This window comes from Oncorhynchus gorbuscha, linkage group LG04, assembly GCF_021184085.1.
Source record: "Oncorhynchus gorbuscha isolate QuinsamMale2020 ecotype Even-year linkage group LG04, OgorEven_v1.0, whole genome shotgun sequence".
Taxonomy (NCBI): Eukaryota; Metazoa; Chordata; class Actinopteri; order Salmoniformes; family Salmonidae; genus Oncorhynchus; species Oncorhynchus gorbuscha.
In genome coordinates, this window is record NC_060176.1 from 32,721,420 (window position 1) to 32,745,704 (window position 24,285).

The 24,285-nt window shown below is 44.3% G+C and overlaps 2 protein-coding genes across 5 annotated transcripts in view; both read left to right on the forward strand.

Moving 5' to 3' along the window:
- The window catches only part of LOC124033964 (rho guanine nucleotide exchange factor 28-like), a 202,178-nt gene extending 180,274 nt beyond the window's left edge, over positions 1-21,904 (forward strand). For all 3 annotated transcript variants that reach the window (XM_046346515.1, XM_046346516.1, XM_046346517.1), the window contains 18 exons: positions 200-320; positions 397-521; positions 821-961; positions 1,080-1,330; positions 1,501-1,626; positions 1,869-1,986; positions 2,199-2,459; positions 2,718-2,794; positions 9,837-10,015; positions 10,264-10,352; positions 10,648-10,839; positions 10,975-11,103; positions 11,338-11,465; positions 11,986-12,033; positions 12,211-12,486; positions 17,214-17,465; positions 18,465-18,810; positions 19,311-21,904. In XM_046346515.1, coding sequence (XP_046202471.1) covers positions 200-320; positions 397-521; positions 821-961; positions 1,080-1,330; positions 1,501-1,626; positions 1,869-1,986; positions 2,199-2,459; positions 2,718-2,794; positions 9,837-10,015; positions 10,264-10,352; positions 10,648-10,839; positions 10,975-11,103; positions 11,338-11,465; positions 11,986-12,033; positions 12,211-12,486; positions 17,214-17,465; positions 18,465-18,810; positions 19,311-19,507 — 3,056 coding nt within the window. In that variant the 3' untranslated portion in view covers positions 19,508-21,904. The remainder of the gene's footprint in view (positions 1-199; positions 321-396; positions 522-820; positions 962-1,079; positions 1,331-1,500; positions 1,627-1,868; positions 1,987-2,198; positions 2,460-2,717; positions 2,795-9,836; positions 10,016-10,263; positions 10,353-10,647; positions 10,840-10,974; positions 11,104-11,337; positions 11,466-11,985; positions 12,034-12,210; positions 12,487-17,213; positions 17,466-18,464; positions 18,811-19,310) is intronic.
- Positions 21,905-21,971: 67 nt separating this feature from the next.
- The window catches only part of osmr (oncostatin M receptor), a 31,537-nt gene continuing 29,223 nt past the window's right edge, over positions 21,972-24,285 (forward strand). For both annotated transcript variants that reach the window (XM_046346518.1, XM_046346519.1), the window contains exon 1: positions 21,972-24,175. In XM_046346518.1, the coding sequence (XP_046202474.1) occupies positions 24,088-24,175 (88 nt within the window). In that variant the 5' untranslated portion in view covers positions 21,972-24,087. The remainder of the gene's footprint in view (positions 24,176-24,285) is intronic.

Below are 24,285 nucleotides of genomic sequence, written 5' to 3' on the forward strand. Positions count from 1 at the left end.
CACAGAGGTCAAGTTAAGAAGTCAAGGTCAGATCAGGTGACTGAAGGAGACATTCCCAGTTTTGATCATTTGAAACACAATTAGTAGAATTGTTGTTGTTATATACAACTCTAATGGAGCTGGATGAATGTTGTCATTTTTGACATGTTCCCTCTTCTCCCCCCTCTCTCTCCTGCCCCCCCCCCCCCGCCATATTCAGTGATGAGGGAGGGTTCCCCTGCCTCCCTCACCTCTTCCTCCTCCCTCCTCACCATGCTGCCCCGAGGCAGAAAATATATGACTGCTCCCCTATCTAAGAGCCCCTCTGAGTCTACAGACAGGTGAGTACACACACACACACACACACTGCACAGGTCTCTCCAGCTTCATTAATAGATCCCGTCTCGCTCTCTCTAGGAGGCTGAGGGATGCTGTGGGGGTCAGTGTGGACAGTGACGTGTGGAACAGCTGCTCCCTTAATGAAGAGGGGGTACAGGTCACAGGGACCGCATCATCCACAGACTACCATCTCACCACACAGGGTAATGGCTTGAACTGTACAACTGCACAACACCAGGGTATTAGAAGGACCAGACCTGTTAAAGTACATCATCAACACATAGTGTAAACATTCAAAACAGACAAGATTCAAGAGCAGAAGTGTGTGTTAAGTTTCTCAGATGGAGCCTTGTACAAGCCAGAATGGCCCATAGGGCAGGATCTGTTTCTGTTCCATCTCCTGTTTCTGTAGTGTGAGGCAGCTGAAAGCACAAATACACCCCTGGACAGGAAGCTAGTCTATTGCAGTGCCTTTCCTAATAATTTGACCTATCTCCATCAGAGTCGGTCGACACCCCCCTGCTCAGTGACCTATCGGCTGACCTGGTGGGGTTTGAGGTGGAGTCCTGGAGTCTGGCCGTTACAACTGAGTTCTGCAGAAAACACGACAAACACACCGTCAAACGTCAGGATGTCATCTACGGTGTGTTAGTGTGTGTGTGTGTGCGCATGTGTTTGTGCATGTGCACATGTGTGCGTGTGCGTGAACAAGCATTTATACATAATCCTCTCTCTGTATGTCTCTCTCTCTCCCCGTGTAGAGCTGATGCAAACAGAGTTGCACCACATCCAGACACTGACGGTGATGTCCGAGGTGTTTCGTCGAGGGATGCTGGATGAGCTCCAACTGGACTGGGAGTGTGTGGCTCGCATCTTTCCCTGTCTGGATCCTCTCCTGCTCTTCCACAGGAATCTCTTCGGATCTCTACAGGAGCGGCGATACGCTTCAGCCCAGCCTGGACACCCACACAACTACTGCATCCACAGTATAGGGGATATACTGTTGCAACAGGTTGACACGCACACACAACAACAAATGCAAGCACATGCATGTATGCTTATTACTCACAAATGCACATTCACTGTCAACATGCAAACACAAACACCACATCAGACAAACACCACATTTACACACTTCTGGACAACTCAAGGCCTATTCATATTCCCTATTTCTGTTGTCAGTTCTCAGAAGACAATGCTGTGAAGATGAAGCAAGTGTACGGAGAGTTTTGTAGTCACCACACGGAGGCTGTCAAAGTCTTCAAAGAGCTGCAGCAGCAGAACAAGAAGTTCCAGGTGTTTGTCAAAGTATGTTTCTGATGGAAGCTTTCTTTTTTAGTCCAACTTGGTTTTTATGTTTGGTCAATAATGTCCTTAAGGAGGGACTGAACAGGATGATTTTACCTTGGTTGTGTGTGTGTTATTACACTTTTCTTATGACTACTGTTGCCACTGAGGCCGTTTTTAACTGGAAAAGTTGTTTGGCAACTGCTCCTCTTTAAAATGTCTATCTTTCACTCAACACACACCAGTTGTTGTCTCTTCTTCAGCAACAGAGTAACAACTCTCTGGTCAGAAGAAGGGAGGTGCCAGAGTTCATCCTGTTAGTGACTCAGCGCATCACCAAGTATCCTGTACTACTGGAGAGGATACTGCACTATACACCCGGTCAGTTACAAAGAGGGGGGAAGGAGGGAGGGAGAGACAGAGAGAGACAGAGAGAGAGAGCAAAATTGAGAGAGAGAGAGCGAGCATAAAAGCAAGAGAGGGAGAGAGAATGAGAGAGAAAGTATGTGCTTCTTTGTACTATGTATACAACTATACAATGAAACTTTGTCAAGTATGCCAGTATAGATCGTTTTTGTTCCTTCTACCTCCAGAGGGCAGTGAGGAGCACACTGAGCTGTCGCGGGCACTCACTCAGGTGCGTGACATCATCACTGCAGTGGACACGAGTGTGAGCAAGTACGAGAAAGCCCAGGAGCTGCAGGAGGTGTTGAGTCGCGTGGAGAACAAGAGCCTTTCCAAGCTGAAGAGCGGCGAGGTGTTCCGCAAGGACGACCTGCTAGGAAAACACCAACAGAGGGAGCTGCAGCACAAGGGACTTGTCTACTGGAAAACCGCTACGGGACGACTGAAAGGTAGGGTGAGGTCACTGTGTGTGTGTATAACTATTTATTTATTTATTTATTTAAGGAATGTGGCAGTCCCACTCTTTTTATATGATAGGATAGATCAAGTGGAAAGATATAGGAGAGAGTTTCTGAAATAGCAGTGGGCCGATTTCGAACCCATGCTGCAGCGGAATGCATTCCAGAGGCAGTGGCTTATACTGCGGCACCAACCTAGGTCGCAACAGTGTCTATTCTATCACTCTCCCTCACCCACTCTCTCTGCAGACACCCTGGCTCTGCTGCTGACTGATGTCCTGGTGTTCCTGCAGGAGAAGGACCAGAGACTCATATTTGCTGCCGTGGTATGCCGGTTTGGTCAATCTCGTTACATTACACTTCATTCATTATTTCATTACCTCGTGCCTTATCTGCAATTAGATTACATACCTAAAAAATCCCCCAAAAAGTAACAAAAAGGATTCGTTAAAGGGATGCTTCGGGATTTTGACAATCAAGCCCTTTGCCTACTTCCCCAGAGTCAGATGAATTCATTAGTTAGCACAATGACTGGAAGTATATGGGGACAGCTAGCATGCTAGCATGATTGGCTCGCGAAACTACCTCTAACTGGCATCGCGCATCCCCCGCCCACCAGAGGGTCTGTCTTTTTTAGCCATCTATTTCCTATGTTTGAGGGGTGCAAAATCCACTTGTAACACTGGCTTGATTGCTTCCATTTTACTCCTGCGACTCTTTCATTCTTTTGTTTGTGCCTGTCAATTTTTCCCATCAATGTTTGTAATGACCTCTCAAACACATCCCTGTAATGGCTGAAATGGATTCAATGGGATACATTGGCTTCGTCAGGGATCTAACGCACCATCTCGACACTTATATTACCGTTCAAAAGTTTGGGGTCACTAAGAAATGTCCTTGTTTTTGAAAGAAAAACAAAAAAAATTGTCCATTAAAATAACATCAAATTGATCAGTAATACAGTGTAGACATTGTTAATGTTGTAAATGACTATTGTAGCTGGAAACAGCATATTTTTTCAATGGAATATCTACATAGGCGTACAGAGGCCCCTTATCAGCAACCATCACTCCTGTGTTCCAATGGCACGTTGTGTTAGCTAATCCAAGTTTATCATTTTAAAATGCTAATTGATCATTAGAAAACCCTTTTGCAATTAAGTTAGCACAGCTGAAAATTGTTGTTCTGATTGAAGAAGCAATAAAACTGTCCTTCTTTAGACTAGTTGAGTATCTGGAGCATCAGCATTTGTGGGTTCGATTACAGGCTCAAAATGGCCAGAAACAAAGCACTTTCTTCTGAAACTCGTCAGTCTATTCCTGTTCTGAGAAATGAAGGCTATACCTTGCGAGAAATTTTCAAGAAACTGAAGATCTGGAACAACGCTGTGTACTACTCCCTTTACAGGTCTCTCCAGAGATGTTCAATTGGATTCAAGTCCGGGCTCTGGCTGGACCACTCAAGGACATTCAGAGACTTGTCCCGAAGCCACTCTTGCATTGTCTTGGCTATGTGCATAGGGTCTTTGTCCTATTAGACTGGGCCAAAGGTTCACCTTCCGAGGTCTTGAGCGCTCTGGAGCAGGTTTCCATCAAGGATCTCTCTGTACTTAGCTCCATTCATCTTTCCCTCAACCTGACTAATCTCCCAGTCCCTGCTGCTGTAAGAACATCCTCACCACATGATGCTGCCACCACTATGCTTCACTGGAGGGATGGTGCCAGGTTTCCTCTAGACATAATGCTTGGCATTCAGGCCAAAGAGTTCAATCTTGGTTTCATCAGACCAGAGAATCTTGTTTCTCATGATCTGAGAGTCCTTTAGGTGCCATTTGGCAAACTCGAAGTGGGCTGTTGTGCCTTTTACTGAGGAGTGGCTTCCGTCTGGCCACGCTGCCATAAAGGCCTGATTGGTGGAGTGCTGCAGAGATGGTTGTCCTTCTGGAAGGTTCTCCCATCTCCATAGAGGAACTCTGGAGCTCTATCAGAGTGACCATCGAGTTCTTGATCACCTCCCTGGCAAAGACCTTTCTCTCCCGATTGCTCAGTTTGGCCGGGCAGCCAGCTCTAGGAAGAGTCTTGGTGGTTCCAAACTTCTTGCATTTAAGAATGATGGAGGCCACTGTGTTCTTGGGGACCTTCAATGCTGCATAAATGTCTTGGTACCCTTCCCCAGATCTATGCCTCGACACAATCCTGTCTTGGAGATCTACGAATGTGCCATTCCAAATCATGTCCAATAAATAGAGTTTACCACAGGTGGACTCCAAGTTGTAGAAACATCTCAAAGATGATCAATGGAAAGAGGATACACCTGAGCTCAATTTCGAGTCTCTTAGCAAAGGGTCTGAATACTTATGGAAATAAAGTATTTCTGTTTTTACTTTGTAATACATTTGAAAACGTTTCTAAAAACCTGTTTTCGCTTTGTCATTATGGAGTATTGTGTGTAAATTGATGAGGAAAAATATTTATTTATTCCATTTTAGAATACGGATGTAAAGTAACACAATGTGGAAAAGGGGGAGGGGTCTGAATACTTTCCAAATGAACTGTACATGGCATAAGAGCAATTTAAACTCTTCGGGTTTGTGGGCAGTATTTTCACGTCTGGATGAAAAGCGTGCCCAAAGTAAACTACATTTACATTTACATTTAAGTCATTTAGCAGACGCTCTTATCCAGAGCGACTTACAAATTGGTGCATTCACCTTATGACATCCAGTGGAACAGCCACTTTACAATAGTGCATCTAAATCTTTTAAGGGGGGGGTGAGAAGGATTACTTTATCCTATCCTAGGTATTCCTTAAAGAGGTGGGGTTTCAGGTGTCTCCGGAAGGTGGTGATTGACTCCGCTGTCCTGGCGTCGTGAGGGAGTTTGTTCCACCATTGGGGGGCCAGAGCAGCGAACAGTTTTGACTGGGCTGAGCGGGAACTGTACTTCCTCAGTGGTAGGGAGGCGAGCAGGCCAGAGGTGGATGAACGCAGTGCCCTTGTTTGGGTGTAGGGCCTGATCAGAGCCTGGAGGTACTGAGGTGCCGTTCCCCTCACAGCTCCGTAGGCAAGCACCATGGTCTTGTAGCGGATGCGAGCTTCAACTGGAAGCCAGTGGAGAGAGCGGAGGAGCGGGGTGACGTGAGAGAACTTGGGAAGGTTGAACACCAGACGGGCTGCGGCATTCTGGATGAGTTGTAGGGGTTTAATGGCACAGGCAGGGAGCCCAGCCAACAGCGAGTTGCAGTAATCCAGACAGGAGATGACAAGTGCCTGGATTAGGACCTGCGCCGCTTCCTGTGTGAGGCAGGGTCGTACTCTGCGGATGTTGTAGAGCATGAACCTACAGGAACGGGCCACCGCCTTGATGTTAGTTGAGAACGACAGGGTGTTGTCCAGGATCACGCCAAGGTTCTTAGCACTCTGGGAGGAGGACACAATGGAGTTGTCAACCGTGATGGCGAGATCATGGAACGGGCAGTCCTTCCCCGGGAGGAAGAGCAGCTCCGTCTTGCCGAGGTTCAGCTTGAGGTGGTGATCCGTCATCCACACTGATATGTCTGCCAGACATGCAGAGATGCGATTCGCCACCTGGTCATCAGAAGGGGGAAAGGAGAAGATTAATTGTGTGTCGTCTGCATAGCAATGATAGGAGAGACCATGTGAGGTTATGACAGAGCCAAGTGACTTGGTGTATAGCGAGAATAGGAGAGGGCCTAGAACAGAGCCCTGGGGACACCAGTGGTGAGAGCGCGTGGTGAGGAGACAGATTCTCGCCACGCCCCTGGTAGGAGCGACCTGTCAGGTAGGACGCAATCCAAGCGTGGGCCGCGCCGGAGATGCCCAACTCGGAGAGGGTGGAGAGGAGGATCTGATGGTTCACAGTATCGAAGGCAGCCGATAGGTCTAGAAGGATGAGAGCAGAGGAGAGAGAGTTAGCTTTAGCAGTGCGGAGCGCCTCCGTGATACAGAGAAGAGCAGTCTCAGTTGAATGACTAGTCTTGAAACCTGACTGATTTGGATCAAGAAGGTCATTCTAAGAGAGATAGCGGGAGAGCTGGCCAAGGACGGCACGTTCAAGAGTTTTGGAGAGAAAAGAAAGAAGGGATACTGGTCTGTAGTTGTTGACATCGGAGGGATCGAGTGTAGGTTTTTTCAGAAGGGGTGCAACTCTCGCTCTCTTGAAGACGGAAGGGACGTAGCCAGCGGTCAGGGATGAGTTGATGAGCGAGGTGAGGTAAGGGAGAAGGTCTCCGGAAATGGTCTCGAGAAGAGAGGAGGGGATAGGGTCAAGTGGGCAGGTTGTTGGGCGGCCGGCCGTCACAAGACGCGAGATTTCATCTGGAGAGAGAGGGGAGAAAGAGGTCAGAGCACAGGGTAGGGCAGTGTGAGCAGAACCAGCGGTGTCGTTTGACTTAGCAAACGAGGATCGGATGTCGTCGACCTTCTTTTCAAAATGGAGGGGCGGGGGGATTCAGGAGGGAGGAGAAGGTGGCAAAGAGCTTCCTAGGGTTAGAGGCAGATGCTTGGAATTTAGAGTGGTGGAAAGTGGCTTTAGCAGCAGAGACAGAGGAGGAAAATGTAGAGAGGAGGGAGTGAAAGGATGCCAGGTCCGCAGGGAGGCGAGTTTACCTCCATTTCCGCTCGGCTGCCCGGAGCCCTGTTCTGTGAGCTCGCAATGAGTCGTCGAGCCACGGAGCGGGAGGGGAGGACCGAGCCGGCCTGGAGGATAGGGGACATAGAGAGTCAAAGGATGCAGAAAGGGAGGAGAGGAGGGTTGAGGAGGCAGATTCAGGAGATAGGTTGGAGAAGGTTTGAGCAGAGGGAGGAGATGGTAGGATGGAAGAAGAGAGAGTAGCGGGGGAGAGAGAGCGAAGGTTGGGACGGCGCGATACCATCCGAGTAGGGGCAGTGTGGGAAGTGTTGGATGAGAGCGAGAGGGAAAAGGATACAAGGTAGTGGTCGGAGACCACTAGGGGAGTTGCAATGAGGTTAGTGGAAGAACAGCATCTAGTAAAGATGAGGTCGAGCGTATTGCCTGCCTTGTGAGTAGGGGCGGAAGGTGAGAGGGTGAGGTCAAAAGAGGAGAGGAGTGGAAAGAAGGAGGCAGAGAGGAATGAGTCAAAGGTAGACGTGGGGAGGTTAAAGTCGCCCAGAACTGTGAGAGGTGAGCCGTCCTCAGGAAAGGAGCTTATCAAGGCATCAAGCTCATTGAGGAACTCTCCGAGGGAACCTGGAGGGCGATAAATGATAAGGATGTTAAGCTTGAAAGGGCTGGTAACTGTGACAGCATGGAATTCAAAGGAGGCGATAGACAGATGGGTAAGGGGAGAAAGAGAGAATGACCACTTGGGAGAGATGAGGATCCCGGTGCCACCACCCCGCTGACCAGAAGCTCTCGGGGTGTGCGAGAACACGTGGGCGGACGAAGAGAGAGCAGTAGGAGTAGCAGTGTTATCTGTGGTGATCCATGTTTCCGTCAGTGCCAAGAAGTTGAGGGACTGGAGGGAGGCATAGGCTGAGATGAACTCTGCCTTGTTGGCCGCAGATCGGCAGTTCCAGAGGCTACCGGAGACCTGGAACTCCACGTGGGTTGTGCGCGCTGCGGCCACGCGGTGTAGAGCGTTTGTATGGTCTGTGCAGAGAGGAGAGAACAGGGATAGGCAGACACATAGTTGACAGGCTACAGAAGAGGCTACGCTAATGCAAAGGAGATTGGAATGACAAGTGGACTACACGTCTCGAATGTTCAGAAAGTTAAGCTTACGTAGCAAGAATCTTATTGACTAAAATTATTAAAATGATACAGTACTGCTGAAGTAGGCTAGCTGGCAGTGGCTGCGTTGTTGACTTTGTAGGCTAGCTGGCAGTGGCTGCGTTGTTGACTTTGTAGGCTAGCTGGCAGTGGCTGCGTTGTTGACACTACACTAATCAAGTCGTTCCGTTGAGTGTAATAGTTTCTACAGTGCTGCTATTCGGGGGCTAGCTGGCTAGCTAGCAGTGTTGATTACGTTACGTTGCGTTAAAAGAACGACAATAGCTGGCTAGCTAACCTAGAAAATCGCTCTAGACTACACAATTATCTTTGATACAAAGACGGCTATGTAGCTAGCTATGTAGCTAGCTACGATCAAACAAATCAAACCGTTGTACTGTAATGAAATGAAATGAAAATGTGATACTACCTGTGGAGCGAAGCGGAATGCGACCGCTACTCAGGCCCAGAAGCTAAGATATGCATAGAAAACACTCTAACGTTTCGAAAACTGTTAAAATAATGTCTGCGAGTATAACAGAACTGATATGGCAGGCAAAAACCTGAGAAAAATCCATCCAGGGAAAATAAATTGAGGTCACTCTCTTTTCAATGGGGTTTCTCTATGGATCTAGATTTCTCTGGCTCTTGCTTGCAGTTCCCATCACTTCCACTAGAAGTCAACAGTCTTTAGAAATTGGTTGATGTTTTTCCTTTGAGAAGTTAAGAAGTAGGGCTGTTCAGAATGAGGGTCGAGTCTAGTGTACTGTTGTGGTTGGGGCACGCAACCTGAAAGCACGCTCCACTTTGTTTTTTTGAACACAGTAATATCCCATCTTAAATTTGATTGATTATTTATGTTTAAAAATACCTAAAGTTGTATTAGGAAAGTTGTTTGAAATGTTTGGAACAATTTTACAGGTAACTTACATATTTTGTAGTCATGTTGCACGAGTTGGAACCAGTGTTTTTCTGGATCAAACGTGCCAAATAAATTGACATTTTCTGAATTTATCGAACAAAAGGACCGTTTGTGATGTTTATGGGACATTTTGGAATGCCAACAAAATAAGTTCTTCAAAGGTAAGGCATGAAATATATCACTATTTCTGAGATTTTGAAATCTGACATGTTGGCTGGATTAACAACAAGTGTAGCCTTAATTTGGTGTATTGCATGTGTGATTTCATGAAAGTTTAATATAATATTTATATTTAATATTTAATATTTATCGTAATTTAATTTGAATTTGGCGCTCTGCCATTTCACCGGATGTTGTCAAGGGGTTCCGCTAGCAGAACGTCTAGCCGTAACAGGGTTTAAAGGGGTAAACTGTGATTGGTACTATCATTTCAATTTCATGTATGGTCAGTCCTTGCATCCATAGTTCCGTCTATTAATTTAAGAGTGTATACACTTCTCCAGCCCCATCATTTAGCTGTTTACCAAATAATTTTTTGCAGAACTCTGGTACTTCACAGAGAACAGGCTAAAAAGGAGAACGAAAAAACGAATAAATATTCAACTAAACAGGGAGCCAGGGAGAACCGTCAGTCAGACAGGACGCCAGTAGTGTTCTTTCCCGGAAAATGACCTTATTTAAACTGTCCCTCTCCAGGACCAGAAGCCCCCAGTCATCCCCCTGCAGAAGCTAATTGTGAGAGAGGTAGCCAATGAGGAGAGAGGGATGTTCCTAATCTCTGCCTCCTCAGTGGGGCCTGAGATGTACGAGGTTCACACCTTCTCGAAAGAAGAGAGGAACGCCTGGATGAGACACATACGACGGGCCGTAGAGAGGTGAGGAGTGTGTGTGAGTGTTTGTGTGTTAATAATATAACAATAATAAGCCATTTAGCAGACACTTTTATCCAAATCGACATACAGTCACACATTTTACATAATGGTGGCCCTAGCGGGACTCAAACCCATGACTATTGGCGTTTCAAGTGCTATGCTCTACCGACTGAGCTAAACATTGTGTGTGCGTGTGTGTGTGCGCGCGTGTGTGGATGATTTTGTCCCTAATCCCCTGTGCTGTGTGTTAGTTGTCCTGAGGAGGAGGAAGAGAGAAGTGTTGAGACTGAGGTCAGACGGAACACTGAGCTGAGAGTTCAGAAGATCTACAAATTCCAAGGTAAGACATCAGTCATCCCTACACATTCATCATGGACTTAACCATTCCCATTTCAGACACTTTGTAGCGTTTTTCTCCCCAAAAAATGATCTGTGAGCCAGGAGAAACTGTAGTCCATTGTTTGGTTTTCTTATAAATAGCCATTACAAACTTCAGGTGACTTTATTACCATAGATTACATTTTCTCCTGGCCAATAGACCAATTTCAGGTTGAGGAACCATCCAATATTATGTTGCAATTTACAGGACTTCCCTTTAAACTGAGTGTGATCCATGATCTGTATCGTTCTTTCAGACACCCTGGCAAGTCAGGACCAGCGTATCTGCAGTGGTCTGGAGGAGAAGCTACAGCTGTATGCCGAGCTGACAGAGTTAACCCTTCATACACCAGAGCCCCTGCCACAGCACCACCTACTGGTCCAAGCAGACCCTGATGCTCAAATGCCACCGCAGACCACTGCACTACTCACAGCTGCACTCAAAGAGGGTGAGTACCACACACACAGGAGCACTACGCACAGCTGCATCCTCTCCTTTTATATTAGAGAGTACATTGAGAGATATCTCTTCTCTTTTTCCTCGCTCGCTCTCTTGTTCTCTCTCGCGCTCTCTTTGTATGTAGCGGAGAAGCTGATGTCTACCTTGCAGGCCAGTGAGGCCCACACTGAGCCCAGCCACAGCCCCCCTGTCAGAGTCCCAGAGTACTGCAGCTACAACAGCCATTGCAGGATCCAGGAGTCACCCGCTGAGTGTGAGTCAATACACTAACCCTAACCCTAATAACCCCCTAACACTAACCCTAACCACGACCCCCAACGACTATGGAATTACCCATGAATCGCCTACAGAGAGTGAGTATGAGACACACAACCACACAGTAAAGGAATAGTTTACCCCAAAATAGAAAGAATGTCAAGTGTTCAATTTTACTATAATCATGAACTGTTTCTTTAAATGGACTGTTTTTGGTGTCCTCTTACTGTAGTGGACTATCCGAGCAGTGTGAGCTCGGCCTCTCTGGTGTCGGATGGTGAGTGGGCAGGGCCAGACACCATCTTGTGGCACTCCATAACCGAGCTGAGGAGAAGAGACACCAATGGAGAACCAATGAAGGTGTGTGTGGATAGGTGTGGGTCCTTGGGACCTAAAATCCCAAAATGTCAAACAAGAAAAATTATCTTGGGGACATTTCTCATGTCCCCTTGATGACAAAGGCTATCTTTATCTTAGGGGTTAGGGTTACAATTAGGATTAGATTTACAATTAGGATAAGGGTTAGTGGTTAGGGTTAGGGTTAAGAGTTTGGTTTAGGTTTAGGGTTTAGATTCGGGTTACGGGTTAAGGTCAGGGGTAAGTGTTAGGTTTAGTGTTAGATGTTAAGGAAAATATAATTTTGAATGGAAGTTAATTTTAGGTCACCACGAGGGATAGAGTGTGTGTGTGTGTGTGCGTGTGTGTGTGTGTGTGTGTGTGTGCGTGTGTGTGCGTGTGCGTGTGCGTGTGCGTGTGTGTGTGTGTGTGTGTGTGGGGTGGGTGGGTGGGTGGGTGGGCGGGCGGGTGTGGCAAAGGAGTGCCAACAGATTTCATAGTTTTGTCTGTCCGTCCTCTTGTAATGGCATATTTTATCCTGCAGGTGGCAGAGAGTGTCCAGAGCCTGACCCAGCTGCTCTACAGTCTGCAGGTGAGAAACGTCACACACTCTTTAACCCTAGTGCCCAAACAACCACCTGGCGGTAGCATCCCTTAGCCTGGAAGGCTACTTATAGCCATCACCAAATAACTTAAACCGATTTTGATAAATTCAGATCCGCCTACACCAAAGGGTCTGTTTGTAAATACCATGTATTGGTGTGTGCAGGCAGCTGTGACCATCCAGGACAGCTGGTATGAGGTTCAAAAGCTCCTCCTACTGGAACTAGAGCACCCGCTCCCACACACCCCCTCCTGTCTCCATGGCAATGTGGCCCAGGATAAGGAGAAACACCGGAGTACTGAGAAGAAAAAGGAGGAGGTAGAGAGGATGAGTGTGGAAAGGAAGAGAGAGGAGGTGGAGGGGATTCAGAAGCTTCAGGGGAGGCTGAGACAGGACCAGCAGCGCTGGGAGAGAGAGTGCCTGGCCAGGGAGAGACAACAGGTAAGCACTCACAATACATAATCTTGTCATAACACTGACTTTAGAATTACATAGGGTGACATCGTACTGCCAAAGCACAATCTGATAGGAGATTTAGGTCAAAGAGAACACTACGTAAGCCCCTCATACCAGTCAAAAGTTTGAACACACCTTCTCAATCCAGGGTTTTTCTTTATTTTTACTATTTTCTACATTGTAGAATAATAGTGAAGACATGAAAATTATGAAATAACACATATGGAACGATGTAATAAACAAAAAAGTGTTAAACAAATATTTGAGACTCTTCAAAGTAGCCAACCTTTGTCTTGATGATAGATTTGCACACTCTTGGCCTTCTCTCAACCAACTTCATGAGGTAGTCACCTGGAATACATTTCAATTAACAGGTGTGCCTAGTTGAAAGGTAATTTGTAGAATTTCCGTCCTTCTTAATGCGTTTGAGCCAATCAGTTGTGTTGTGACAAGGTAGGGGTGGTATGGAGAAGATAGCCCTATTTGGTAAAGTACCAAGTCCATATTATGGCAAGAACAGCTCAAATAAGCAAAAATAATCGACAGTCCATCATTACAGACAGGTCAGTCAATGCAGGAAATTTGAAGAATTTTAAAAGTTTCTTCAAGTGCAGTCACAAAAACCATCAAGCACTATGATGAAAGGGGGGCCGCCACAGAAAAGGAAACCCAGAGTTACCTCTGCTGCTGAGGATAAGTGCATTAGAGTTATCCGGCCTCAGAAATGCAGCCCAAATAGCAGACACATCTCACCATCAACTGTCAAGACTGTGTGAATCAGGCCTTCATGGTCAAATTGCTCTAAAGAAACCACTACTAAAGGACACCAATAAGAAGAAGAGACGTGCTTGGGCCAAGAAACACGAGCAATGGACATTAGACTGGTGGAAATCTGTCCTTTGGTCTGATGAGTTGAAATTTGAGATTTTTGGTTCCAACTGCTTTGTCTTTGTGAGATGCAGAGTAGGTGAACGGATGTTCTCCGCATGTGTGGTTCCCACTGTGAAGCATGGATGAGGTGAGGTGATGTGATGGTGTGGGGGTGCTTATTGAGTGAGACATATGTTATTAACAGAACCAGCTAGTTATTTGCAGTCTATTCTTTTTCAAATTCGAATGAATAACAATAGAACTTGATCAACATTTTTACATGTTTAGTTGACCTCTTCTATCTCTACAAGTTGCCAAAAAATGCATAACATTTGATGGTATTGTCAAATTATTTTTTTAATTTTTGGAAAGCAATAACAGGGTGGAACCAGTTGAGGATCCTCAGAAGAGGAAGGGGAGGACCATTAATTTCATAAAAATGTCAATTGTAAAACATTTAAAAAGTTGTCCTTAGATATAACTACACTGAATATATTTACGTCACCAAACAATTGATTAAAACACACTATTTTGCAAAGAAGGTCTACAGTAGCCCCAAACAGCACACTGTAGAGTAGCACAATTATCTAGCTGGAGGACAGATGAGTAGGTGAATGGATGATCTCTGCATTTGTTGTTTCCACTGCGAAGCATGGAGGAGGAGGTGTGATGGTGTAGGGATGCTTTGCTGGTGACACTGGGATTTATTTAGAACTCAAGGCACACTTAACCAGCATGGCTACCACAGCATTCTGCAGCGTTACGCCTTCCCATCTGCTTTGTACTTGGGACTAAGAGCTATTTGTCCAAGAATGAGAGTGGTGGAGTGCTGCATCAGATGACATGACCACCACAATCACCCAACCTCAACCCAATTGAGATGGTTTGGGATGAGTTGAACCGCAGAGTGAAGGAAAAGCAGCCACCAATTGCGCAGCATATGTGGGAAATCCTTCAAAACTGTTGGAATAGAATTCCAGGGGAAGCTGGTTGAGAGAATGCCAAGAGTGTGCAAAGCTGTAATCAAGGCAAAGGGTGGCTACTTTGAAGAATCTCAAATATATTTAGATTTGTTTAACACATTTTTTGGTTGCTACATCGTTCCATATGTGTTTTTTCATAGTTTTGATGTCTTCACTATTATTCTACAATGTTGAACATAGTAAAAATAAAGAAAAGCCCTTGAATGAGTGGGTGTGTCCAAACTTTTGACTGGTATTGTAAGAATGACATAGGGTGACATAAGAGTGCCATAGCACATTATGTTCATTTTAAGCGTTTATTAAAGCCTCTTAGAGCTCCTCCCCTACTTTGTGCAATTTCCGCCTGAAGACATACCCAAATCTAACAGCCTGTAGCTCAGGCACAGAACCAAGGATATGCATATTCTTGGTACCATTTGAAAGAAAACACTCTGAAGTTTGTGTAAATGTGAATTGAATGTAGGAGAATATAACACAATAGATCTGGTGTAGATAAAACAATGGAAAAAACCATACAATTTGTATTTTTGTATCATCTTTAAAATTAACAAGATAAAACAAACATTCAGATAGGATGATGGGGACAATTTCAGTGAAATATATAAGAGGGCAAGAGTACTTGTGCAAAGTTTCAGAATGATAACTTCCAAAATGAGTGTGCTACATGACATTTATCATGAAGTCACCCAGGTGTCCCACACAAGTAGCCCAAATGTACCCAAGTGGCCAAATTGGTGAAGGTATACATTTTGAAACAAATAACTATATACAAAATACCAAAATGGTATTCTAACACCCCCCCACCCCCCCCCAAAAAAAAAGAGAAGATTTTTTTGGGGAAAAATATATAATTATTGATATAGAAATATGAAAATATATATATATACATTTACAAAATAACATGGGTAACTATTTAATTAGGACCCTCAGTCCTCTATCAAATCAAATCAATTTATATAGCCACAGCCTAAAACCCCAAACAGCAAGCAATGCAGGTGTAGAAGCACGGTGGCTAGGAAAAACTCTCTAGAAAGGCAAAAACCTAGGAAGAAACCTAGAGAGGAACCAGGCTATGAGGGGTGGCCAGTCCTCTTCTGGCTGTGCCGGGTGGAGATCACAGTGGTTGTAGAGGGTGCAACAGGACAGCACCTCAAGAGTAAAAATGAACAGTTTAGTGTTCCATAGCCGCAGGCAGAATAGTTGAAACTGGAACAGCAGCAAGGCCAGGTGGACTGGGGACAGCAAGGAGTCATCATGCCAGGTAGTCCTGACCTATGGTCCTAGGGCTCGAGTCCTCCGAGAGAGAGAAAGAGAGAATTAGAGAGAGCATTATTAAATTCACACAGGACACCGGATAAGACACCCATTCGGAGTCAGTGTCATTGTGAAATAAAATGTTCAGTTAGAATAGTTTCACATATGAGCCCTTATTCAACAGGTATAATAAACATATATATATATATATGGAGTACAGGGAACATAAGGTTGAATATATTACCTGCTAGATCTACTGTCTCTTTTATATTATGACATTTCAGCTAGATCTACTGCCTCCATTTCACTTTGGCCATTGTTGTGGGCCTGACCTCCCCTCAACAGCCTCAAATAGGTTATTTCATGTGGGTTAGGGTGGGGTGGCAGACACACGCATCTCACAATTCATGACATTACATGTTAATATATTGCTTCTAAAATAAAATAAAAATCACAAATAATATTTTATATTATTAATTTCAAACAAGGGCATTAGCATGATAAGAACTTACCAGTCCAAAACGATGTCCTCTCCCGTTCAAAAAATATTCCTCCACAATCGCTAAATGAATCGTCCTACAACAATCTCTGTCTCACTTTCCCAATCAATTTATACAAAAATTGTGTGTGCATATGTATATCTAGACTTAGATTTAGCTTTCCCTGACTTAGTCGCCAAACTGATTGATATATAAATAGCTGAATCTGTGTGTTTACCAAACAATGCAGTGCGTAATATGTGTTTCTCCTTCCGGTATGAAACTTCAATAGCGAATGACTCTCTTTACTCTGGAGCTTACTACATGGGTTGGTCTTGCAACACATAAACATGGCCTATTGCCGTTTACCTCAGCTCATTGGCTATCTACCTAGCTAGATTTCAAGACGATCAGTGGTCATTGGGTTAAAAGACAGTCAATCAACCAAAAAGCGGGCAAATCATTGGTGCACAATGATGTCATGACTTGTTGTCTTCAAGTCGGTTTCTTTCAGTCAATACGTCATGTGAAATGGCCCATCTTTTTGATTGTGTTACAAACATTGTGTTACAAACAAACCAGTTGATTGCAGTGAAACCAAACATGACTGAAAAAGTCACGTTCTGTGTGGGTTATTTACCTGGAATGTGTCGTCGAAAATGGAATGAGACGGAATTCACGACACAAGCGGTTCACAAAATGTTTCGTGTTAGGCTATAAAAACGGATTTTATCAAACGAAAGATCATTCATTGTGTAACAATGAGCATTGGAATTGCAAACAGACGAAGATCGTCAAAGGTAAACTATTTATTTTAATGGAGTGATTATGTTACGCCTGTGCTGGTTAAAATTTTTGTTTTTTATGGGGCTCTATGCTCAGATAATCACATTGTATTCTTTCGCAGTAAATCCTTTTTTAAATCTGACACAGTTGGATTAGCACGATTCTAGGCTTTCTATACATGTGAGACACTTGTATTTTCATTAATGTTTACTATGACTATTTATGTAGCGATCACCGTATGTTGTGGAATTTCAGCCCGCTAGCGGGTTCCGTGTGCAGGGAGGTTTTAACTTGCTATCATCCCATCTCTCTGATGCCAATACTATTCTTCTGCATATAGGGGGAGAAGGTGAGTCTGTTGAAGCAGCGCGAGCGACAGTGTCACCTGGAGGCTGAGAGCCTGCGCCGAGAGCGGGAAGAGCTGGAGCAGCAGCTGTTGGAGTACCAGCAGAACCTAGAGAGGCTGAGGGAGGGTCAGAGGAGCATGGAGAGGGAAAGGGACAGGGTGGAAGCCGAGCACAGGCTGCTCCAGAGTTGGAGACACAACCGCCAGAGCTCCCTGCCTATTATGATATCGCTGGACCTGGAACAGGTGGGTGGTAACCTTCCCAAGGCTAATTGGTGCAAATAAGCCTGGAAGAACAATGACTCAAATCTGGCCTATGTGGGAGTACATTTTTTTAAATAATAATAATATCTGAACATGCAAGTCATGGCTCTGATTCAGAAAACGTGTGTGTGTGACAGTAAAAGCATTCCCCTAAATTTGAGATGCTAAACAGTAATTCGCTGACTTAATGTCAATATAGCCTTGCTGGGTATACATCGAAATCTGTGTGGTCAATGTGTGTCAATCTTGTGGGAGAAAACAAATGATCCTAACAAAAATGACAAAATGGCCTCAAAGAGCTGAAATCTCCTTGTTGCATCAGACGTGATGTTCGAGGGAAGGTTTGGAAGGAGGTGGTTGATTATGGCCCAATAATACCAGGACAGACCTCTAGCGACCAAACTATCAGTCACCAGTTGTTTTCAATGGGGGCAGGAAACACAAGGATACATTCAGTGACTTAGCAGTCGGCGACTCTGAGCTCGGTGACAACGTGACTGTACGATAACCAATCAGAGGAGGGAGGGTCTCCCTAGCTAGCTTTTGAAACCATGCTTTTGACACCTTGATGTTCTGCATGCTGTTTGGATATATACACCCACAAAGGAAGAGCTTGAAGATTCATTACTAATTTGTAGCTTCTCAATGGCTATGGATAAGGACTTTTTCTACTGGACTGGGACTTTTTTCCATTCTTTCTTTGGTTTAACGAAGGTCAGGATTGACACGTTGATCTACCAGACCTTCCGAGCATTGGGTGGAAGTGTCTGGTGAACAAGATTAGGTGGGTGGGGAAGGTACAAGGAGGGAAAGCAGAGTTGGGGGTTGAGACATAAAAAAGGAAGGAGTGAGTGAATAAGTGTGACAGAGAAAAATTGGAAATATGAACGAATGTGAAGGTTGGTAGGATTGTGTGTGTTTGTGAGTGTGCTCTGCTGAGATTTACAACTACTTTCTTCTCCCCACCCTCTCTCCCCTCAGGTGTCCAACCACAGTCGGTCAGGCAGCCTGGACGGCAACGAGGCTGGTCTTCTTCATTCCCTTCAACAGAATCGGCTCCACCACAACCAGCACCAGCACCAGAGCCTCCACTCTGGCCTGAGAAAGAACCAGGACAGCCCCCTCCATAGCGCCAACCTGTGCCTCAGGCCCAGCCTCTATTACAGCCTCAACACTCTGCTCAGCCAGGCCACCAGTAAACCATCCACAGAATTACTGACACACCAACACTATGCTCACCCCCAGCACAGTCACCTCCAGTCAGGCAGCTCCCCAAACAACCCCTTTAGGAGCAGGTTCACCACAGGACATGAGGGGCCCAACAACAGTGAGTATGATGCTGTCATAGACAGCAAATCTTTGTGGATCTCAGAGGATTTTAAGCCAGGGGTTCTCAAAGTGGGGTCTGTGGGTACTGCAGACAGATATTTTTATTTATTGTTATGATTTATGATATAAACATTACTAACAACATATTAAATTAATTCTGGCCAAGGGACACGTGGAATACGTTTAAAGAATGTTATACAATGTAATATTATTAATCTATAATTGATGTTCTTAACCCTGGGCAACAAGGGCCTGGGAGGCTCACAGGGATATTGGTGGATCCACAGTACTCCACCAATTATGTATCCCCCCCAAGTAAAAAAAATAACCCATAAATGCACTGTAATTTAAGCTTTAAAACAACATAGACATATTTCTTACAAATATTTTGTCCATTCTGATCTACCCAAATGCATATGGGGAGGGGCAAGAGGTTGATGCAGGTGCAAGGGGTTGATTTGGGATTGGCCGATAATGTTCTTTGTTTTCTTCTGTTAGATTTCAGCCCTCCACAGGACAGGCTGACCCTGGGGTTGTTGGGTTCATTGGGGTCAGGGGTCACAGGCCTGGGTCTGTACGAGGAGAACTTCCCCACCTCGGCATCCCTCACTCCTCTCCTCACCCCACAGGCCTACTTCTCTTTGAATGGAAAGAACAGTGAGGATGGGGGAGAGGAGAACATTGTGTACCTCTGAGGAATGACAAGACTGATGGAGTGATGGGAGAGAAGAGTGCAGTGCCAACTGCCTTATGTACATCTATCAATGTACCCCCTCTCTGCCTTTGTGTGTGTGTGTGCATGTAAATGTTTTTTACCAAAAAAATGGGTTTGAGTTTTCGTCCAGAAGCGACGAAACAAAAAAGCATTACATTTTTAGCTGTATTGTACTGTATTGTTTGCATAAGAGCGTCTGCTAAATGACTTAAATGTAATGTAAATGTAATGTAGGCCTTTAGGGAAGATATGCCATTTGAATGTTTATACTGAAACATTTAAGTTCATAGCTTGTTTGATAAGATTAGTACAGATTTTCTCAGGGGACACCACTTTGGGCCTTGACCCCAACTTTAGGAACCACTGTACTAACCTCCCTCTCTGCTTGCTCCCTCTCTCATCTGCTTCCGCCTTGCAGCCTGCCTTAGCCTCACATCACTGTCTGTATCAGTAGCTCACTCTATGAAGCAAAGTTACAACTTTGCGTTTTTTTTCTCCTGCTGAGGTAGGCTCCGTTTAACGTTAGCTTCTTACTTCATCCTTCCAGCTGGCTAAGTAAAACTAGCCAGAGCCCTTCAACTCACTGCAATAAGTCTCTGCCAGCAGATGGCCACCTGACTGACATATCTATAAGCGACTATTTACCAGTTGTGCACTCATTCTCTGATAATCATTTTTTGTTTGGGGGATGTCTGTAGACACGGCTGGAGTGCGGGACAGTTAAATTGCCTTTAGTCCGACATCTCGCAAACACTGTCAACATTGTCTCTAGACTAGTTTCTTATTGAGCCGATTGCAAGCTGGGGTAGTTAATTTCACGTCGCTCTCGGCCTGTGCCGCGAAAGGGCAGAGTTAACCGTTTGGGAGAGTGGAGAATGAGCTGCTAAAAAGGCAAATCCAGGTGTACATAATGGACAAACCACTGTTCATGATTCCACTCATTCGCAAAGAGGCAGGCGTGATTGGAATTCAGTCAGATCAATGATATAAGCATTCTGAGCTTTGATCAACGCTGGGAGCAATATTTAGATATTGACCCGTAATAGAGCTTTATACACTGAGTATACCTGTAATAATGGAGCTGTGAGTCGGGAAGCAGGTGCAGTTGAAACATTTCCATATGGCTACACTCCGGTACACAAGAATAATACTAACTGGTGAGTGAACATAGGAGAGTGACTTAAAGGGGAAGAAATTATGAATGAAGTCCAGGTGTGAATCATAATGATTAACAGGTGCAAGTAATGATGAGTGCCAGGTGTGCGTAATGATGAATCCCAGAACCGATGGTTGGTATTCCGGCGACGTCGTATGCCAGAGGGGAGGAGCAGGAGAAGATGTGACAATACCAAACATTAGGAACACCTTTCTAATATTGAGTTACACCTCCTCTTTTGCCCTCAGAACAGCCTCAATTTCTTAGGGGCATGGACTCTACATGGTGTCGAAAGCATTCGACAGGGATGCTGACCCGTGTTGACGCCAATACATTCAGTTGTGACAAGTTGGCTGGATATCTTTTGGGGGGTGGACCATTTTTGATACACGGAAAACTGTTGAAAAACCAAGCAGCGTCGCAGTTATTGACACACTCAAACTGGTGCACCTGGCACCTACTATCCATACCCTGTTCAAAGGCATTTTAATCTTTTGTCTTGCCCTCTGAATGGCATGCACACAAACCATGTTTAAATTGTGTCAAGGCTTAAAAATCCTTCAATAACTTACCTCCTCTTCATCTACATTAATTGAAGTGGACTTAACAAGCAACATCAATAAGGGATCATAGCTTTCACCTGGATTCACCTTTTTATTCTATGTCATGGAAATAGCAGGTGTTCTTATTGTTTTGTAAACTTTTTCATTTTTTGGTCCTCATATTTAGCTACTGCCATGACTGAAAGTATGATCTTTAAGAAAATACAGGTAGGTGTATATTGCCAATTTTTGAGTTCCTGTATGTAATCAGAAATAAGTGCCTGTTCGTAGACACTGTTAGAAGTAAACCTGCCTGGAAGAACCTTTTTGAGCGGAACCTTTCCAGTTCAGAGGTTGTTTGAGGAACCCCTCTTCGAGGAACCCCTGTGTAAAGGTTCAAACCGGAACCTTTTTGTGATGGGAGGGGTTCAATTCTGAATCAATAATATATGATAGGGCCTCTCGAGTGGCGCAGTGGTCTAAGGCACTGCATCGCAGTGCTAGATGCGTCACTATAGCCCAAGTTCGATCACGGCCGTGATCAGGAGTTCTATAGAGTGGCCCAGCGTCGTCCGGTTTAGGGGAAAGTTTGGCTAGGGGGCTTTACTTGGCTCATTGCGCTCTAGCGACTCCTTGTGGCGGGCCGGGCACCTGCAGGCTGACCTCAATCATCAGGTGAACAGTGTTTCCTCCGACACACTGGTGAGGCTGGCTTCCGGGTTAAGCGGGCTGGTGTTAAGAAGTGCGGTTTGGCGGTTCATGTTTCAGAGGACGCATGATTTGACCTTCACCTCCCGAGCCTGTTGGGGAGTGGCAGCAATGAGACAAGATTGAAATTGTTACATATATATATATATATATAGTAGATGTGGCAGCCTATTTGAAGATTGGAGGTGTGGATTTTTGGGCACCCATGAGATTAAATGTTATTCCTGTTCATCATGTTAAGTTTGTACACTACAAATTTCAAATTTCCTTCAATATTTATGCATGTTACATATTATAATATAATATTAATAAGAATTTCATCATAATAATATAAACATAGCTGATTACATATAGTAATAAATTGTAACTATTCCAACTTTGGGAATTGCATAGGCTCTCGAGGAACTCCTAAATCTCTGTACGCCTCAATGAAGCTACAAAACTGTCAGTGTTCAACTTTAACATGTGATGACAATAGATAAGAACAGGAATGACATTTAAAAAATATATAAATCTTATAGCCACACCCTTACTAAGCCACGCCTCCACTACATGGTTCCTCCAGGAACCTGTTGTTACATTGCAACGTTAAAGGTTCCTCCAAGGATCTTTCAACTAACCAAAGGTGCAAAAATGAACCATTGACTAGCAATGATTCCTTGAGGAACTCCAGGTGATCCTTGAGGATCTCCGGGGTTCCTCGAGTCGCCATTAATTCTAGGAGTACAGTATGTGTTTTATGTAAGTAACCCTCTCTTTAGTGGATACTCAAACTAATTTTCCTTTGTGCACAAAAGCTCCTTAAAACTATAGGTATTTTAATTTGGTGCACTTTGTGTCATTGTGCTTCCCTTGTCAAAACTAGTTGCACTTTTATGATGGTCTTAATATCCCTCGTTGAAATACAGGATTGCAGGGCACTCCCGTAAGAGGTTAGGACACACTCTCATAAGTGTTAAAGGTGTAGTTTGTTCAAAAACTATATTTTAGTATTTTGTTCACTAATCAGCTGTTAAAAAAGTCATCAGTTAAGTTTTCAAGATAAAGCACTTTCAGTGCACAGCAAAAAAATGTAACAAAACAATTTGTGCACATTTTGGGGGTGTTTTTGGGATCTCTGAGTTTTTATCTAATAGGGGCCTTGGGAAGATGTGGGGGGGGTGCTGTGATTTTGTTGTTGTTGCATGCGCTATAGATGACTATATCGGTCCGCTAATACAGGACTAGTAAAGGCCAAGTGCACTACTTTTGTGGAAATGTTTATTAATATTTTTATTTTTATCCTGATTCTTTGCAGGGTGCTGCAGCACCCATACTCTACTATGTGCCAAATGTCCATTGTCAAGATGTAGTTTGTTTAATAGAGCTTGCTTATTACTCTAAAGAGAAAATACAGATTACGTGTTGGTTTGTTTGTTATTTATTGTGACGTATTCATGCGCTGTCAGAGTGGTTGGGTTAAATGCGGAAGACACATCGTATAATGTTATGTTTTTGTTGATGTTGTGTAATATGGATGTTTTCCCCTTAAGTTGTAATATATGTATAATTTAAAGAAACCTGTGCCTTGTGCCATATTAACAATATACTATAAAATGCATAACCAGCAATTGTATAGCATTTTTATTTTGTGTGAATATAGTTCACAGTTTTACATAGGCTCTACCTCATGGTAACTAGCCATGTTGTCTTGTTCCCATTCGTGCCAGGATACTATTAATATAATAGCTTATGCAATTACTCAGTAATAATACATTTTCAACATCATGACGTCCTCCCCAGATCATTTACTGACCTTAGATCAGTTTCCAGGGGCAACTTCATGCTACTCACACCATCAACAGGCTGCCATTGGACAGATTTCGTCCTGAAGGCTGCTTTACCACAGTGCCCTCTAGTGTCCCCCCATCTCATACTCAAACAACCATATTATTGCTCAATACTGAGCCCGTCAGCTGACAATGACAGTGCCCAATGTTAATATCATAACTACTTCTGACTCATTCCTGGATGCCAATTCACAGTCAGTCAGCGTGGACTGTGAATGAACACCGGTCTGCAGGAACAGAGGCTACAAGAACCTTCAACATTAGACCTGTACTTTTACTAGTATCATTAACTTGAACATCAGAGTTTGCTCTGAGAGGTTAGAGGATGCACTGCGGTATATCCTGGTTTATTCATGTGCTTCTGTTCCTTTTAACTTCCTCTGTATATCTAAATGGATCCTGCTTGGAATCAGGTAAGACCTTTCTTGTATGAAGTCAAAGGTCAACTCAAAGTTGTATAGTATTGTAAGTGTACATAGCAATTAACAGTCAGATGAAATGTATGATCTACACAGAAACAGAT